This window comes from Macaca mulatta, chromosome 8 (assembly GCF_049350105.2).
Source record: "Macaca mulatta isolate MMU2019108-1 chromosome 8, T2T-MMU8v2.0, whole genome shotgun sequence".
NCBI classification, from domain to species: Eukaryota; Metazoa; Chordata; class Mammalia; order Primates; family Cercopithecidae; genus Macaca; species Macaca mulatta.
Window position 1 is genome coordinate 154,488,922 of NC_133413.1, and position 12,894 is coordinate 154,501,815.

The window sequence follows — 12,894 nt, forward strand, 5'->3', positions numbered from 1 at the left end:
GCAAGCCTAGGGTTCCGGGCGCGCACAGAGCGTCGGCCTTGGGACGGCGCCGAGTTGTGCACCCTGGCCAAGCCTGCCCCGCTGGCTTTGACCAGAAATGGACACGGCCCACGGGCTGGGCGAGGCTGGCGGCGTGTACGAGGCAGGGGCAGGGCGGCGGAGGCGCTCACGTTTGAGCTAGTCTTTGGGGGCGAAGGGTAAGGGGCCGAAGCACCGGCCACAACTGAAGGCACACGCTGCCTCTTCGCCCCAGGGGCTCGGCGGGTGGAGATGCAGACGGCCAGCGACTATCCCAGCGCCTGGCGGCAGCTGCACATCGCTTCCGGGACCTCCAATGGGCAGCCACCTTCGCCCGCAGACCGCAGCCCCCGCCACGCCCACACGACGCACTAGGTTGGCCCGTGCCTCTCTGGTTAAGGGGTCGACCCCCTCAGGGGCGGAGCGAGAGAGGCCATGGCCAATGAGCGCTGGGGATGGGCGGGTTAGTACGGCGAGAGGAGTGACAGACAGACTCCACAACCTGTAGACATAGAAAGCAGAACTGAGTGGCGGGTAAGGCACCCGATTGCTATTCGAGCTCTCGATCCCGGCGACTGGAGCGGGCCATTCAGAGGCGCGGGGCCGGGCCTGGCGGACGCTTGTTGTTGTCCGGTCGGGGGAGGCGGAGGTCGCTAGCTCGCTGGGCTCGCTGACTCGCTGGGGCGCTCTGTGGCGGTCGGCGGCAGGTCGGTCGCGAGAGCGGGCTCTGTGCAGGGGGGCGAGGCTATGTCGCGGTGGCAGCCCGGATGGGCCGGCAGGGCCAGGAGTAACGGGACGTCGCCGCGGAGCTTCTTCCCCCGGATACAGTGCGGCCCGAGCGGAGGCCGCGGCGCCGCCCTCCGATCTTGAGGAGCCCGCGCTGCGCGGAGCCCGCCCCCGCCTGCGCACCGGCACCAACGCGGAGCGACCCACCCCAGCCAGACCCGACCCGGCGAGGCCAGATCTAACCCAGCCAGGTAGGTGGGTGGGTGTCCGCCCTGAGCCCCGCGCTGTCTCGGGCCTCCGGAACCACAGCCCCCAGCAGGCCTCGCGCGGCGCGCTGCCTCCTGGGATTTGTAGTTCCACCGCGGCTCGGCGGGTGCCCTACCTGGCCCCGGCGGGCGCTGCCTGGCGACTCTGCAGCGCCCCAGCGGGGTCGAGGGACCGCCCTCCTAGGCGTCTGGAGAAACTAGGCGCTTTTTCCGGGTAAAGTGGAGGAACCTCTAGCTTTCCTCTCCCCGGGCCAGAAACCAGCCAGAACGAAAGAGCGCCCGCCCAGGTGACTGCAGAGCCCGGAGCCCCAGGTGTCCTGGTTCCTAACTGGGATGCAGCCTCTTACCCTGGCTGAGGAGCCCAGCCAGCCTGAGGGAGACTGCAAAAGTCATGTCCCGTTGCGGACTCAAGAGTTACCCCCATGGTGGCTGGAGCTGTTCTTTCGGGGTGGGGGTGGGGGTGGGGGTGGGGATGGGGAATGGCAATGGCAATGCTGAGCGACAAACTCAACCAGCAGCCCCAGGGTGAGCAGGGTCCCCGGTGGTCCTAGCCTAGTCCCAGAACTCGCGTGTTCTGCAGGGGGTGTGGCTGACCTGGAGCCTGGACTTGCCACCCTCAGGTAAAACAAGATCTCGTCACCTCTCCTGGCGGGGCAGAGAGGGGAATTCCTGATGTGCAGCCTGGACAGAGGCCAGACTCAGCTTGTTCCCAGCGGCTCCACTTAGTGGGTAGGAGGGCTGAAGGCAGGGCCCCAAGGGGCCAGATAGATACCCATGGTCTGGCCTGTCACTCCCCAGGCAACACTAGCTTCTCTGGAGCACGAAGCCCCCTTCTCAAGGACATGAAGCTGTTGGAGAACTCGAGCTTTGAAGCCATCAACTCACAGCTGACTGTGGAGACCGGAGACGCCCACATCATCGGCAGGTGAGGCAGGGCGGGGGGGCGCGCGGGGCTGGCATCTCGGAGGTCACACTGCCCCGCCCTTCAGTGGAACCTGGGGGAAGCATGCTTCATGGTCCTCTCTGCATGCTATAGGATTGAGAGCTACTCATGTAAGATGGCAGGAGATGACAAACACATGTTCAAGCAGTTCTGCCAGGAGGGCCAGCCCCACGTGCTGGAGGCACTCTCTCCACCCCAGACTTCAGGCCTCAGCCCCAGTAGGTGAGCCATAGTGGGGGCTGCCTGGGGCTGGGGGTTGAGGGGAGGTGATGGGCCCAGTTGATGCTTCTCTCTGTGCAGACTCAGCAAAAGCCAAGGCGGCGAGGACGAGGGCCCCCTCAGTGACAAGTGCAGCCGCAAGACCCTCTTCTACCTGATTGCCACGCTCAATGAGTCCTTCAGGCCTGACTATGACTTCAGCACAGCCCGCAGCCATGAGTTCAGCCGGGAGCCCAGCCTTAGCTGGGTGAGGGTCAGGTGGAGGGAAGGGACCCACAGCCACCCCACTGTTCTTCCCCACTTTCGGTAGCCCCGGGCTCCTGTCAGCCTGATTGTGACCTGCTCTAGGTGGTGAATGCAGTCAACTGCAGTCTGTTCTCAGCTGTGCGGGAGGACTTCAAGGCCCTGAAACCACAGCTGTGGAACGCGGTGGATGAGGAGATCTGCCTGGCTGAATGTGACATCTACAGGTGGGCCGGCATCCCTGCAGGTGGGCCCCCATCCCTGCAGGTGAGCCAGCATCCCTGCAGGTGGGCCCCCATCCCTCACACCACCTGTCACCCTATACTCCCCAGCTATAACCCAGACTTGGACTCAGACCCCTTCGGGGAGGATGGTAGCCTCTGGTCCTTCAACTACTTCTTCTACAATAAGCGGCTCAAGCGAATTGTTTTCTTCAGCTGCCGTTCCATCAGGTGGGCACCATCTGCCTCCTCCCCCACCTCCCTGTTGGGCCGATACAACTTCACCAGCTGTGCCATCTCCACCCAGCTTTGTCCTCCCTGAACATCCTTCCTGGGGCCAGCAGCAGGCCTGGGTAGGGGGTCCTAAAACTGGTTTTCCTGCCTCCCCTCAGTGGCTCCACCTACACGCCCTCAGAGGCAGGCAATGAGCTGGACATGGAGCTGGGGGAGGAGGAGTTGGAGGAAGAAAGCAGGAGCGGAGGCAGTGAGGGTGGGGCCGAGGAGACCAACACCATGGAGGAGGACAGGTGTGTGATGGGGGCCATGACCCGGGTCCCTGAAACCTGGAGTGGGTGCAACAGGGTGGGGGCCTCCTCTACGTGGTCTAAGTGGTGGCTCCTAAAGGCCCACCGTGTGCCAACCTCCGCCCAGGGTCCCAGTGATCTGTATTTGATGAGGAGGAGCCGAGGCCCCAGCTTCATCCAGCTTCAACCAATGCCTGGACCTGCCCGCCTGAGAGGCCCCTGGGGCCTCCCCAGCTGCTGGCCAGACCCTGGCGCTGCCACAGTCCTGGCACTGCCCAAGGCCATACCTGCCTAGCCCTTTGGCTCCATCCTGTGGATGCCCACTCACCCCTCAGACTCCTGCTGCCCGTGCTGTGGCCGGACTCGGCAGCACGGGGCCTGGTGGGAAGAGTGACTGCCCTGCCCAAATGAACTGCCACAGCAGGGAGAGCTGGACCACAGAGTTTATTTTTGTATTTCTACTGGGCCTGCACACTCCAGCCCAAAGGGTCTGTGGCCGGAGGCCCCGCAAACAGGCCCCGGCGGTCACCAGCTCTGGTCTTGGGCCGGCCCCTGGTGCCCACCTGTACCCCCACCTCGCCCATTTGGCCGCGTGCACTGAGTGTCACTTTGCTGCAGCTCATTTCTTTCCAATAAAAGTTTCTGTGACTTAGTGTGGACCTGGATGCGATGTGGGGGCGGGGCCTGCGGTGTGGGAGTGGCCAGCGGCATCTGGTATCCTAGCAACTGCCGCTGCCGGCCGTGACCGCTAAGTCCTGGGAGCTGTTGGGTTCTGGGACCGCAGTTGCAGAAATGGAGGCAGAGGCGTGGGAGGCAGAAGGCTACAACCTAGTTCTGGACTCGGACCTGTATGATGCAGATGTCTATGATGTCCCAGACCCTGGGCTGCTCACCGAAAAGAATGGTGAGGGGTCCTGGCCTCGTCCCACGGGCATCCGCCAGGAAGTGGGTCTCACTCGGGCTTGGGTTCCATCCCCTGGAACGAAACTCCCCTGGGCAGTGCCTGGCAGGGCAGGGCCCCTGGAGGAGGGCTCCCCATAACCGTCAGGGTCGGGGACCTGAGGCTGTAGGTGGCAGAACTTCCAGTTCCCGCCCGCAGAGTTGACTTTCACGGAGCCGTCGCAGGTCCTGCCCTTTCTGACCAGCAGCCAGCAGTGGCAAAGCCTGACCCCGCGCGCCCGCGCCCGCCGGCTGTGGCTGCTTCTGCGCACCAGCCTCCACGAGGTCGTGGAAAAGGTGCGCTGTGCCCGTCCTGTGCCTCCAGGCCTCTTTCGGGATCCGGTCCTTCCCCTAGGGGTTCCCTAGGCCGGAGCAGCCCCAACCTTTGACGGCGGGTCCGCTCCCCCCGGCCCACAGGAGAAGAGAGGCGAGCTGCGCGTGGCGCGCCTGACGCATGGGCTGGAGCCACTGCGCCGCCTGGAGGTGGCAGCCGGGCTGCGCTCAGTGGCGCAGGACCCGGTGGGCGGACGCTTCGTGGTGCTGGACGGCGCGGGCCGCCTGCACCTGCACAAGGAAGACGGCTGGGCACAGGAGACGCTGCTGGCGCCTGTCGGGCTTACGGGGCTGGTGACCGTGTTGGGCCCGCTGGGTGCCGTGGGCCGTTTTGTAGGCTGGGGCCCCGCGGGGCTGGCCATTCTGAGGCCCAACCTCAGCCTGCTATGGCTGAGCGAGCCGCGGGTGGGCAGGGCCCCGGGTTGGGCGCCCACCTGCTGCCTGCCGGTGCCTGACCTCAGGCTGCTGCTTGTGGCGGAGATGGACAGCAGCCTGGCGCTCTGGCAGTTCCGCTCAGGTGGTCGCCGCCTAGTGCTGCGAGGGTCACCACTGCACCCGCCCCCGAGCCCAACGGGCAGGCTCATGCGTCTGGCTGTGGGGCCGGTTCCTCCCCACCACGTCCTGCGCTGCTTCGCGGCCTATGGCTCGGCTGTGCTCACTTTCGATCTGCATGCCTGGACTCTGGTAGATGTGCGCTGGGATCTGCACAAAACGTGAGGGGGAATCCCCCTAAGGAGGGCCAGGCATGTAGGGGTACAGGGCCTTCACAAGGCGATGTTAAGTCCGTTGGGCTTCTCCCATTCCCCACTTGTAGCACCATCTCGGACCTGGCTTACTGCGAGGAAGTAGAGGCAATGGTGACAGCTTCCCGGGACAGCACCGTGAAGGTGTGGGAGGCTAACTGGCAGATCCGGATGGTGTTCGTGGGCCACACAGGTGCTCTGAATTCTCTGCACCCCGAGCCTCGGCCTTTTGCCTCCAGCCGCTCTAGGCTGTCCAGCATCTCTGCAGCTCTGGCCAGGCCTTGCTGCGCTGACTGCAACATAGGCTGAAGGCTCCCCCGCCTTCAGTCAGCCGAGTGACCTGCACCCCTCCCACAGGCCCGGTGACGGCTATGGCTGTGCTGCCTAACACGACCCTGGTGGTGTCGGCCTCACAGGACGGGACGCTACGCACCTGGGACTTGCAGGCGGCGGCGCAGGTGGGCGAGGTAGCACTGGGCTACTGGGGTCAGGACAAGCTGTCCCGGCGCGTGGGCCGTCTGCTGGCGCCAGCACGCCCGGGCTGGCCGGTGCTGTCCCTGTGCGCGAGCAGCATGCAACTGTGGAGCGTACGCGAGCTCTACTCGCCGTTGGCGCAACTGCCCGCCAAGGTGCTCCATGTGCAGGTGGCGCCTGCGTTGCCCGCGCCTGCGCACCCGTCTCTGCCTACTCGCCTCGTGTGCGCGTGCACCGACGGCTCAGTCTACCTCCTGTCAGCTGCCACCGGGCGCATAGTGAGCTCACTGCTGCTGGAGCCGGAGGACTGCGCGGCAGCCGTGGCCTACTGCCTGCCGCGCGAGGCGCTGTGGCTGCTGACCAAGGCCGGGCACCTGGTCCGCGCCAACGCGGCGCGGTGCCCCATGAGCGTGCTGCACCGCATGTGCCCGCCGCCGCCCCCTGCGCCGCAGCCTTGCTGTCTGCACCTGTACAGCCACCTCACAGATCTCGGAGGCGCCTTCTCCTCCTGGGAGGTCGTGCGCCAGCACCAGGGCGAGTTGCGCCGCAGCGCTGTGGCCTGCGCCTGCAAGAACACGAACCGGTGGGTGCCGGAGCCGGCGAGGGTCTGGCGGGCAGAAGGAGCGGCAGGGTCCGCGCCAACAGGCTCTTCCCACTCGCAGGTACCTGCCCGTGGTGGGGCACATGGACGGCACGCTGTCAGTCCTGGATTGGCTGTCGTCGAAGACTGTCTTCCAAACGGAGGCGCACAGCCCGGGTCCGGTCGTCGCCATGGCATCCACCTGGAACAGCATCGTGTCTTCGGGTCAGTAGCTCCCCTGCCAACGGTCAGGCTGCCACAGAGCCCCCTCCCCTCCGACAAGGCCCAGCCAGGCTCCGCTGCCCACAGGTGGGGACCTGACGGTGAAGATGTGGCGCGTCTTCCCCTACGCCGAGGAGAGCCTGAGCCTGCTGCGCACCTTCTCCTGCTGCTACCCGGCTGTGGCGCTCTGTGCGTTAGGCAGACGCGTCACTGTGGGCTTTGAAGACCCAGATAGCGCTACCTACGGCCTGGTGCAGTTTGGCCTGGGCGACAGTCCGCGATTAGACCACCGGCCCCAGGACGACCCCACGGACCACATCACCGGTGAGGGGGCAACACGGGTGAAGCCCAGCCCCCGCCCGGCTCGGTTCCTGACCCTGAACCCTGCCCCCAGGCCTGTGCTGCTGCCCCACACTCAAGCTGTATGCCTGCTCCAGCCTGGACTGCACCATTCGCATTTGGACCGCTGAGAACCGCCTCCTGCGGTAGGCTGGGCGGTGGGGAGGACTGGGGTCTCCTCCCTCTGCCTCGCACCAGAGCCCAGTGGCTGAACTGGGTGGAGAAGGCCTTGTCCCTGCTGAGCCTCGGTTGCCCTGGGTCACCTCCAGGCTCCTGCAGCTGAATGGTGCCCCTCAGGCCCTGACTTTCTGCAGCAACAGTGGAGACCTGGTGCTGGCACTGGGATCCCGCCTCTGCCTGGTGTCCCATAGGCTCTACCTGCCTACATCCTACCTAGTTAAGGTGTGTGGTGAGGACAGAGTGAGCAAGGTGGGCCCCTCACCTTGCCCACCTTGGGGGAGCAGACCTGGGTTCCCCCAGCCAGGCATACAGGTTCCTTCTCCTATTCAGAAGATGTGCTGGAAGGTCCCAGACGTGGTGGACGACCCTCCGCTGCCACTGACGAGCCAGGAATCACTGACTCCCACCCAACTGCAGAGGCTCAGCAACCTCCATCGGGCAGCCAGCCTCAGGTCCCATACGGGCCTGCTCAACCCTCCTGGAGGCCCCCCTTTCCCACCCTGGGTGAGGGCCTGGCTGCGTGGGGCCCTCTGGAGTTGATGCAAGCCTGCCTGAGCCTTGGCACACCCATTTGGGGTCGGTCCTTGTCCCAGCCTCTGCCCCAGCCCACTGACATGCCACCCAGCATCCCACCTGTGCCAGTCCCTACTTGCAGCAAGGCCTTGCCTCTCATCCATCGTCGGAGGGCAACATCTCAGCACCTGGTGCCAAAGGAGGTGGGGTGGGTCCTCCTGAACCCGCCCTGCCCAGGCTCAGGCCCCAGCCTTCAGCCCTGGGGCAGGCCTGGGATCCCTGTGGTTGTCTGGGCAGCACGTAGCAAGGCTCAAGGAAGAGCAGGCTGATCCCTGAACCCTGACTCAGGACTTGGACGCCCTAGTGGCCCGGGACCGAGACCTTCAGCAGTTGAGGCTGGGGCTAGTGGTCCCAGCAGCCCGGCCCCCACCCTCCTGGCAGCAGCGCCAGGAAGGCTTTGACAATTACCTTCGTCTGATCTATGGCTCTGGCCTGCTGGTAGGTGTGGTGTCTCCCCCAACCCAGTCCTGACCCTGGCCTCGCCTCTCCACCCACCGCTCCCACCTGGTCTCTGATGGTCCGTCTGCTCCTGCTACCCTCCCAGGGCATGCAGAAGGGAGTCCCAGCAGTGGAGCACCGGGACCCTCACAGTAGAGAGAGAGACCTGGGATGTGTGTGCCCTACCCCAAGCTGCCCACTGTCTTGCCCGGGGTGAGGTCAGCACTGCAGCCCAAACAGTGCCAACAGCCCTGTCCCCACAGGACCTGGGGCCCCTGGACCAGCACTTCTCCCATCCTCCCCGAGTCACAGTGCCGATCCCACCCACCCACCTTAGGGTGCACAGCAAGGCATCCCAGGTAAGGCTTCCCACCCTCCCACATGCCTGCTGGGCCGCCATGGCCCCTCTGCCACCCTGTGACTCCTCCTATACTCCAGCTTTTGGCCCGCTCCTCACTGAGCCACTGCCTGGGTCTCAGTCTGGATCTACAGCTGCAGTTGGAGCAGCTCCGAGGGAGGACGACCGTAGCCCTGGACCTGCCATCCTCCCACCTGCAGTGCAGGGTGAGGGACCCAGGCACGTGGGGTACCACCTTCTGAGGGACAGAGCTGCTGGGCGCTGGGGACTGTGTTGTTCTGAGCCCCCATTCCATCCCCCAGATCCCACTGCTGCCAAAGAGACAGCCCAAGGAACCTCTTTCTAGCCTTGGGGGCTTCTTTCCTGCCACCGTGCAGCCCCACAAGGTGAGACCCCCACCCAGCTCCTGGAGAGCCACTCCTCTCCAGGCATCACTCTTGTGCCTGCCATCTCCCCTTTGCTACAAATCTTTGTGTCCAAATCTGACCCAAGGGCCATGCCCACCTAAAACCAGAGGGCCAGGCTGCAGCCTCCCACGCACCCCTCACCCCTCACCCTTCACAGTCTGTCTAACCCTGTTCCACTACAGCTGTGTTTGTGGCCACAGACTCCTTGCTGCTCTGGGAGCTGACATCAGGCAAAGCCAGGCCCCCAGCCGGTTATGCCACACACTGCTTTCCCCCGTGGAGGCTGTGGAAAGGCAGGTCCCCTAGGGACTTTTCCTGGAAGATCAGAGTCCCTGCCCTTTAGAGGAGCAAAGTCAAGGGAACCTGGCCCTTCAGAATCCACTGTCTTCCCATCCTCACATACACCAGGTGCCCAGGCAGGCCTCAGCCCCTCCCCCAGCATATGCCTGGCACCGTCACTTGCCCAGGTGGGTTATTGACTCTTTGGACCTGGGTACCACCATCAAGCTCTTCGTTGCCCTCTCTCCAAGCTCCTTCCTTCCTCCCTGGCCCCTGTGCTTCTTTTAGACTTTCTTGTCCCAGGGCTGGGCCAAGTCCTGTGAGGAGCTTGCGGGGTGTCAGGGCCCCTAGAAGCCAACACTTCCCCAGGTTTCCCTTCTCATTTGTCACAGCTGATGCTCACTGAGGGCCTCGCCCCTGGTATCTCAGGGTTCTCCTGCCATCTGTGTTGAGAGTAGGGGTGCCAGCTCAGTCAGCTGTCGGAGGCCTGGCAGCAGAGCTGGACTGGCGGCTGAGGGGCTCTGAGAGGTTATACAGGTGACCAAGGTGGTGGCCAGGCTGGGGGAATCCAGGTTCTCAGCATTCCCTGCTGTGCCCACCTCCAGTACTGCCTGAGGCCTATCTGCTTCCCCGGCTATGTGCCCAACTCAGTGGTGCTCCAGCAGATGTGGCTAAATGCGGAGGTCAGCGGCCTCGGATCCCTGACTCAGCTCGCCTCCCAGAGAAAGCTCAAGGCAAGGGACGGGGCTGGGGACTTTGCTGGTAGGGGAGGGCTCTGCTGTCCTTGCAACCCATCAGGCACCACCTCTTGCCCCTCTGCAGCCAGGGGCAAGCCAGGATGCCCTGTGGTTGCAGTACCCCAGGCCATCCCAAGCCCAGTGGCAGAGAAAGCTGCTCCAGTGGCTGGGGGATAAGCCTGGAGAGGAGGAGGAGGAAGATCAGAAGGAAGAGGAGGAGAAGGAGGAGGTAGAGGAGGAGCTGGACCGGGCCTCGGCTTCCCTGAGCTCGCACTCCAGCCAGCAGCTGGATTCTTGGGAACTGGAGGAGCAGGTAGAGGCTCAGGCAGGGGCCCCAGGCCACCACGGGAGGTGGGCTTACACTGAGACCCAGACAGGTGGGACCTGTAGCCACTGCTGTTCCACTAGAGTGCTGTGGACTGGACCCGGGAGCCCCGGCGGCGCACCTACGAGACTGCCAGGACCCACCCTCATCCCTGGCACCGTCATGGGAGTTTGCTTTTGGATGAGCATTACGCGCATCTGCCCAAGTTTCTGCATTTCTTCATCTACCAGACCTGGTTCAAAGAGTTGTTCCCCGTCTTCAACCTGCAGGTTGGAGGGAATTCAGGATGCCTGAGAAGCATGGGTTAGGGTGAGGGACAGGGGAGAAGGTAGGGGCTGGCTTGGTTGTGACATGGGAGCAGCACCTCAGCATGCTATCCTGCAGGCATACCCGGAGGCGGGCACGGTGGAGGGCCTGGCCTCACTGTTGGTGGCCGTGCTGGAGGAGACCACGTGGGTGGACCGTGTGCACATCCTGCAGGTGCTACTGAGACTGCTGCCCAACATAAGCAGTGATCTCCAAGGCCAGCTGCAGGGCCTGCTCATACACTTGCTCAACCTGGACCAGCCCCCCAGCCTCCAGGTGTGCCCCTTGTCCTGCTCCCAGTCTTCCTTCCTGCCCACCCACCCTCAGCAACCACATCCCCTCCGCCTGCCTCAGGACCAGACACAGAAGAAGTTCGTGATGCTGGCGCTGCAGCTGCTCCTGGCCTGCTCCCTGGAGTCCCGGGATGTGGTGCTGGAGCTCATGTCCTACTTCCTGTACTCTCCGGTGCGCTGCCGGTGAGTCTCGCTCCGGCCCAGCCCTCCCTGCCACTGGGAAGGCCTCTGGACAGCCACATGCATCTGTCCCAGGCCAGAGCTCAAGAAGCTGCTGCATGGGCTGGGCCTTCAGGACCCGGAAGGCTTCCTGTTCAAGGAGATGATGACCTGGGTCCAGAGCTCCGACCTAGACTCCAAGGCTGGTTTGCGTACTCGCTGCTGTCAGAAACTGGAGGACATGATCCAGCAGCTTCAGGTTGGGCTGGTGGGGGCCGGGGGTGCCTTGGGAACCCTGTTGCCTTCTCTGGCTTTCTACAAGTCCTGGGATCAAAACCAGCTGAGGCCACGGGCCCCTTGCCTTGCCCAGTCCTGGGCCTCCAGCCTCCCTGCCCTGAGCATCTCTGGAGATTTCCCTGTGCAGGTGGAAGTCACAGGGGGTGTCTGGCCCTGGGTGTTGAGCCAGGGACAGCCCTAGGACCTCCTTGTCAAGGGAGGGGCAGCCCCTGCCTTGGGCTGAGGGTCAGGCAGAAGGGAGTTTCAGTGGCCATGGGGGTGCTCAAGGAGCCAGGGTGCTTGGCCGTGGGTCACCTCCCCACAGATGGAAAGCTCGCAGCCACTGTCTTCAGCCAAGTTGCTGGTGGTGCTGCCCAAGGTCTCCAAGACCTCAGCACTTTCCTCTCCTCCCAAGGAGACCCCATCGCAGACTTCAGTGGTCTCTGGGGCACCCACGCATGCCTCCGTGATGCCCTCGGGCACCTCCTGGTCACCCTCCAGCATCTTCAGGAGGCTCTCGCAGGTCTCAGAGGTGCCTTCCATGGTGGTCTCACCTGCGGAGCCGCACTCTCTCTCCCCGGAGCTCCAGGCCCAGCAGACGCTGGCACCCACGCGCAGCTGGGGGACCGGCCAGCTCGGTCTCGGAGTGCTCTCCGAGACGCTGAAGAGCTTCTGCCTGGAGCCCGAGGCCCGCCTGGGCCCTGCGGGGCCTGCTCAGCTGCCCGAAGAGCCGCCGCTGCTGGAGGAGACCGACTGGTCGCACTCGCAGCTGCTGGACTTGGGCCCCATACACGCGCTCAACTTCTTCTGTCAGCAGCTGCGGGCACAGCAGCGGAGCTCGCTCCAGGAGGAGGCTGCGCATCCGTACCCGCCGGTGCCCGACACGGTGGCGCCGGTGCCCGACATGGTGGTGCCACCACCCCGGGAGCACTGGTGCGCGAGGCCTGCGCCGACGGGGCCTGCGTGGGGCGGCCAAGCGTGGGGCGGCCAAGCGTGGGGCTGGACCGGCTGAACCCTCCTCTTTGCCTCCAGGTACCACCCTATCCTCCGGCTGCAGGAGGCCAAGGCGCAGAGGTCCGCGAGGTGCGCCATGAGACTGAGGGGTGAGTGGGGCCAGGGGTGGAGACTGGGCCCCCATCCCGCCCCAGACCCCAGGCCTCACAAGCCTCCGCCCGCCCCCAGGCCCGGTGCTTTCCCGGCTCTGTGCGCGCCGCACCCTGGATGGCCCCATCCGGACGCTGAAGCTGCCGCTGCCACGTGTGGAGCCGCAGCCTTTCCCCCGGGACTGGCCCACGCCCCCACGCCCGCTGCCCCCGCGGCTCCTGCAGCCCGCCTTGCAGCGCTACTTTCTGCCAGAGGACGCGGACCCTGACACCTATGGCTGACCGGGCTGGTGGCCTCAGCCTGCCTGGCTCTGGGGCTTGCCATTGGTATTTGGCCAAGGCCTGCATCGGGAATAAAGTCCAGAGAATTTCTTTCCGCAGGATGCCGCCTGCTTTGGAGGGCCCTGGGGTGCGCAGGGCGTGCGGGCGTGCGGCCTGAGCCCACAGTGGCGGCAGAAGGCGGGAGCCGGAGGCCTGGGAGGTGGCCATCATGGGCACCAGCATTCCTGGAGGGGTGGCTGGCCTAGGGCAGAGGAGGCCCATAGCGGGGACCCATCCACTGGGCACGGAGCAAACGTTTTCTGGTCAAGTACTAGGTGTGGAGATGCGGGCTGACCTTAGAGAACGCGTCCTGGGCCAGCCCACAGCCCGGGGTGGAGGGGAGTCCTGC

At 64.7% G+C, this 12,894-nt stretch overlaps 2 protein-coding genes across 7 annotated transcripts; both read left to right on the forward strand.

Moving 5' to 3' along the window:
- The first annotated feature begins 605 nt into the window (after positions 1-605).
- MAF1 (MAF1 negative regulator of RNA polymerase III) lies at positions 606-3,812 on the forward strand. Of its 6 annotated transcripts, none has more exons than XM_077942404.1 (9): positions 606-1,297; positions 1,591-1,630; positions 1,809-1,935; positions 2,047-2,175; positions 2,254-2,419; positions 2,521-2,642; positions 2,748-2,867; positions 3,029-3,163; positions 3,288-3,812. In XM_077942404.1, exons 3-9 carry the CDS (start codon positions 1,853-1,855, stop codon positions 3,307-3,309), a joined length of 777 nt encoding a protein of 258 aa, XP_077798530.1. In that variant the 5' UTR covers positions 606-1,297; positions 1,591-1,630; positions 1,809-1,852; the 3' UTR covers positions 3,310-3,812.
- On the forward strand, positions 3,810-12,596 carry WDR97 (WD repeat domain 97). The gene is given in 25 exon segments (XM_077944399.1): positions 3,810-4,064; positions 4,260-4,396; positions 4,517-5,145; positions 5,247-5,368; positions 5,533-6,232; positions 6,312-6,454; positions 6,539-6,775; positions 6,846-6,936; positions 7,060-7,192; positions 7,301-7,422; positions 7,626-7,686; positions 7,832-7,981; positions 8,088-8,101; positions 8,103-8,340; positions 8,420-8,545; positions 8,642-8,725; positions 9,631-9,708; positions 9,848-10,075; positions 10,171-10,356; positions 10,472-10,669; positions 10,748-10,869; positions 10,942-11,104; positions 11,537-12,054; positions 12,154-12,224; positions 12,304-12,596. Coding segments are annotated over 25 exon segments (4,866 nt in total). The 5' UTR covers positions 3,810-3,952; the 3' UTR covers positions 12,507-12,596.
- Positions 12,597-12,894: the final 298 nt, after the last annotated feature.

Excerpts from the sequence above, each read along its gene's own strand:
- MAF1 (XM_077942404.1), top strand. The coding sequence starts at position 1,853 with ATGAAGCTGTTGGAGAACTCGAGCTTTGAAGCCATCAACTCACAGCTG. Across the intron at positions 2,643-2,747 it reads GCTGAATGTGACATCTACAG|CTATAACCCAGACTTGGACT; the intron begins GTGGGCCGGCAT and ends TATACTCCCCAG. Across the intron at positions 2,868-3,028 it reads TTCAGCTGCCGTTCCATCAG|TGGCTCCACCTACACGCCCT; the intron begins GTGGGCACCATC and ends GCCTCCCCTCAG.